Raw genomic sequence first — 4,898 nt, forward strand, 5'->3', positions numbered from 1 at the left:
TGAGTCGAGCACCTTCCCAAGATCGCCGGCACGGTCGTCTTAGATGCCTTCCACGAAACTGAGAAAAAATCTGGTCTCGTTCAAATCCCTCAAAAGGTAACATATATGGGGCTTTGATTCGGCGCGAAAATAACCTGTTTTCCGCGCGCACCTCTGCAGTTAAAGATGCGGGAGAATGTCAACGAGATCGGTTCGGTCAGGCCGTCTGTACACCCGAGAGACGCGAGGTCTTTTCACGACACACGTCGAGTCGCTCACGGGCGCAGAAACACGGAAAACACATTAACGGCAGAAAGGAAGAGAAAAACGCGACGCGAAACACTTCTGCGAGACTCTCTACGGTTCATATTCCGGCGCCAATCCACCCTCCGAGACAGCCGCCGCCTGCAGCCTGTTTCGCTGCGCCACGCGAAACCACTGCTGCCGCGGCCGAAGAAAGAAGTTTCGGACCTTCCTTTGCGCCTCCAATCCTCAAGCCTGCAAAGAGAGCGGAGAGCAGCGCCGGCGGAAGCAAACGCTCGGGTGTATCCGCACCTGCAGAGAGCAACAGACGCTCTGGGGGCACAAAGCGGAGCAACTGCTGCGCATTTACCAGCGCCGAAAGAAACGCGCGAGACGCAGACGGAGAAGAAGAGGGAGAAGACGAGAGAGAAGAAGAGAGAGAAGACGAGGGAGACAGGAAGGATGCGAGGTTGATTTCAAAGTAGAGACCGCGGCGCAGAGCCTGTTGGACGTGGCGTCTTCGGATAGTGAAGGGGAGACGGTTTAGGGCGGCGGCTTTCTCCGGCATTTGTTCTTCTCGTTCGTCTTCCTCGAGACTCGCAGCGAGGAGCGAAGCCTGCGTTTTCCTTCCGTCTTTCTCGGAAGACGCGAGATTCGCAGCAAAGTCGATGGAAATGAGATCACACTCGCAGCTGCTGCACGCAAACTGCCACGTGGCATCATCTGTCGGCTGCACGGCGAGGATGTCTATACAGCTGGGCGACGGGTTCTGCTTCTCGCTTTTCCCGCGCCGTTCCCCGTAAAAGGGCGGATTTGGAGGGAAGAGCGAAGAGAAGGCAGCCGCGGCGCTCACGGTGTGGAGGACGACTGTGACGCGCCGCAGCTGTAGCAAATCGCAAGAGGCAAGCGGATTTCCAGGACACGCGAGAAACGGATACACAGACCTTCTTGGTTTCACAGAAACGTCTCGTAGACTGTTGCACTTTTCCTCGCCTTGCTCCTCTCTCCCTCCTTCATTGCCTGCCTTTTCGCCATGCGCTTCCCTTGCAACGCCGTTCTTCTCTCCCCGAAATCCTTCTGTCTTGGCCTCGTCGTCGACAGCGTTTGGAAGAGACGCCTGCCTTGCGCGACAAGACAGAATCTGTCGCAGCCGGCACTCGACAGCCTTCTGCGATGCATGCGTCGCCGCCGTCGCATACGGCAAAGTGTCGCCCCAGACTGTCCCCAGAGACGCGGAGAGCTCAGGTGCTCGTGGCACACACAAAATAGAGGAGGAGGAGACAGGAGAGGAAGAAACAGAAGCGGAAGGAGTAGAGCTGTGTGTGTGTAGGAGAGAAAGAGGCACAAAAGAAGCGGAGAGTCCATGCAAGAGAGGTGAATGAGGGTCAGAAAAGGGGGGGAATGAGAAGGGAGAGGCAGAATTTGATGATTTCTGCGTTTGCGCGTCGCGCTGCCTTCCCAAGATGGGACTGTCTGGGCTGCGATGACTCCCGAGACGGGGATCTCCTAGGTGGACACGGAACGGCGAGAGCGACGAAGGTAGCCAGGAAATCAAAGGATTAGGGAACGATGGAGAGGAAGACACAGGACCAGGAGAGAAAGAGGGTACCCCAGATGCAGAAGAAGAGGAAGAAGAAGAGGAAGAAGAAGAGGAAGAAGAGGAAGAGGAGCAAGAAGAGGACGAGGAAGAAGAGGAAGAAGAGGAAGAACAGGAGACACTTTCCTTCCCTGTCGTTACATAGATTTTGTTGGCCTGTAGAGTGGGAAGTGGAGAGCGGAGAGGATGAGCGAATGGAGAGGAGGGCGCGGGCGGCGGAAGGGGAAGATGGAGATTGACGTTCACAGCGACGGTCTTGTAGCCGAGGAAAGACGCTCGAGACAAGAGAGAACAAAACGCCGGAGAGGCCAGAAGATCTTCCGGCGTCTCAGCCCCGGGAGGCGCCTCCAAACGCAAGTCAAAGTACGTCGCCATCCTGAGAAGAGAGAAGAGAAAAGAAAGAGGAGAAACGAAAAAGCAAGAGGAGAGGAAGAGAAGAAAGAGGAGGAAGAGGAGAGAGGGGAGAGAGATGAAAAGAGAAGAGCGAAAAGGTACGGGGAACAGAGAAGAGGTGAAAACAGGAGAAGGGAGAAGAAAAGAGAAGAAAAGAGAGACATGAAAGAGGTGGCCGTGAGGGGAGGCAAAGGGGGAGGAGACGAGACAAGAAGAGAAAGGAGCGGTGAGGGAGAGAAGAGCGAATTGAGAGCACCCAGAGCTACGGACGGAAGACGAGAATGGAACGGAAGAAGGAAAAATCGAGAAGGAAGAGAGGAGGAGCGCGAAACAGGACCGCTCTCTCTTTCTCACGGGCGTCCGCGATTCGCAGGCCTCGTTTTTTTCAGTGACATGCAAGACCAGAGAAGGTATGAATCCAGAAGGGAAAAACCCCGAGAGAAAACAGAGATAAAACGTTGAGAAGAAAGTGAGACACATAAAACAACAACGTTTCAGTTCCCTCTTTCAAGAGCAGCGAACTTTCCTTCGTCTTTTTTCCTCCGACTCTCCGTGCATGCACGGAGCTCGTACTCGCGCTGCATGAAGAAAAAGTCGAACGTATAACGCGGCCTCGATCTTCTTTCCAGTCTTGGTTTGTCTCCTTGTGCCGTTTCTTTCTCTCGTCTTCCTGTTTCTCAGGGAGAGTCTGTCTGGGAAAACTCGTGTTTTCCGCTTCGCCCTCCAACTCACACACTGATTTCTTTTTGCGAAAACAATCTTCTCCGACCCCCTGTGGAACTCGCGACTTAGTGTGGTTCTCTGTGGTGTCGACTCGCGCTCGCTGTCTTTTCGGCGGTTTGTCTCCGTCTCTCTCCTGTCTCTTTCCGAGGAGACAGTCTCTGTTTCTTTTTCAGAAAAACACACTGCGAATCCAGCACGTGGAACGACTTCAGTTTCCAGCACGGAGTCTTCTTTTCTCTTCTTTTCTCCTCTCTGTCTCCTGCTCCTTTTCGCAGGGCGTGTGTCTCTCTTCATCCGGGGACGAGGCGCCCGCCGATTTGGTCTTCTTCTCTTCGAAAACATCTGTTTAATTGCAGTTCTCTCCTGTCTATTTTCGACAAAGTTGAGCTGCCGTTTCGTCTTCTCGTGGGCTCTCTGTCTCCGCCTTTGTCTTGCTGTTTTCGTCTGTCTCCTGTCTCTGTCTACACACTGGAGAGCCTTTCTCGCAGCCCGCGAGAAAGGCTCTCCACCTTTTTTGCGACAACTAGCCACACGCCAACCGGAAAACGAAGGGGCCGAAAACGAGAAACGCGTCTCCTCTTTTCTCTAACCGTTTTCCCCTGATCTCCTCCTACCCTGCATGCGGACGAGAATTCTTCTCGCTCTTCCTCTCAGCGTGGCGAGCGGAGACATGCTGTCCCTTTTTATCGCGCCGGAGATGACGGGCGCTCGCCTTGATCCAAAACCCTAAACGCTTTCGCCGTCTCTGCTTCGCTGCCTCTCTCGCACAGGAAGCGAAGAAGAAAGGACACGGGTAGAAAGAGCTGCGGGCGTTCCAGGAAGAGAGGAAAGAGGCGAAAAATCAGGAGAAAGACACGAGTTTGGGGCGAATCCTTTCGAGCACGGAAAGGACGGGAAGATGCGAATCGCGAGACAGAGAGAAGACGAGGCAGACGAGAAACGAAGAGGTTGCCAAAGGACCACTGCGTGAATAAGATGGAGGAAACGATGAAGACAGCTGGGGCGAGAACGAGGACAGACGCGGCGAAGAAACGCGTTAACTCGACAAACCATAACCCGTTCCTGCAAAGAACATGGGGGACTGCGACACGCAGACGGCGCTCGGTATGGCCTTGCGCGGCGCCAACGAAAGGACAAAGGAGGCTCGCCGCGAAGCTGCCTTCTTGTCTCCGTTCGACTTCCTCCGATCCTCCCCCAGAGTATCCCACAGCGCGTGCTCTGATTCTCCCACCGTCTCTCCAGGTTGCCTTTCCCCTGCGGTCTCCTTCTTCGTGCATGTTCTCTTTCTCTGCGAGGGGACGAAAGTCGCTCGCATCTTCTGTGGGCTTCCTGCGCTCTTGCAGGTGTCTGTGCTCTCTTCACGCTGCCGTCGCGATTCCTTTGCTGGCTTGGCTGTTCGTCTTTTGCCACGTTCTCCTGACTCTCTCGAACCTCGAGACCGTCTCGCTCTGCGAAGGCCTTCTCGTGGGGCCATCGTCCCCGCCCGCGTGGTTTTCTTCTGCCGCAACTCCCCTTTCTTCTCGCTCCTCTTCTCTCTCTCCTTCCCTTTCGTCTTCTCTCTCTCCTTCCCTTTCGTCTTCTCTTTCTCCTTCCCTTTCGTCTTCCCTCTCTCCTTCCCTTTCGTCTTCTCCCTGGTATCCTCGTCCGTCTTCTGTGTCTTCCTCCTCTTCGTCCACTTCTTTTTCCCCCGAGCTTTTGCGCCATCTTTCTTCTGTGCGTACATCCTCTTTCTCTCCGCTGCGTTACCCCTCTGCGTTTGCCGCCTTCACCCCTTTCCCTCCAGTCGCTCTCTGTCCCTCGCGTCTCTCTCTCTCTCCTCGACAGGCTGCGAGCCTCGGTGCCGGCATGAACCTGCAGCGTCTCTCTCCTTGGGTTTCCCTTCTGCCGCTTCCCCGGTCTTCGGGGTTCTCCTCTGTGCGTTCCAGCACTTCTGGACAAAGCTCTCAGAAGGCGCGAACGGCGA

General features: G+C 55.0%; 1 protein-coding gene across 1 annotated transcript; it reads right to left on the reverse strand.

Annotated features, from left to right (window-relative positions):
* Positions 1–343: 343 nt before the first annotated feature.
* On the reverse strand, positions 344–2,194 carry NCLIV_024150 (conserved hypothetical protein; the record flags this gene model as incomplete). Its single annotated transcript, XM_003882610.1, has 1 exon — positions 344–2,194. The coding sequence occupies one exon, from the start codon at positions 2,192–2,194 to the stop codon at positions 344–346; it is 1,851 nt and encodes a 616-aa protein (XP_003882659.1).
* Between the last annotated feature and the right edge of the window lie 2,704 nt (positions 2,195–4,898).

The sequence above is a fragment of the Neospora caninum genome, chromosome VIIb, assembly GCF_000208865.1.
Source record: "Neospora caninum Liverpool complete genome, chromosome VIIb".
Taxonomy (NCBI): Eukaryota; Apicomplexa; class Conoidasida; order Eucoccidiorida; family Sarcocystidae; genus Neospora; species Neospora caninum.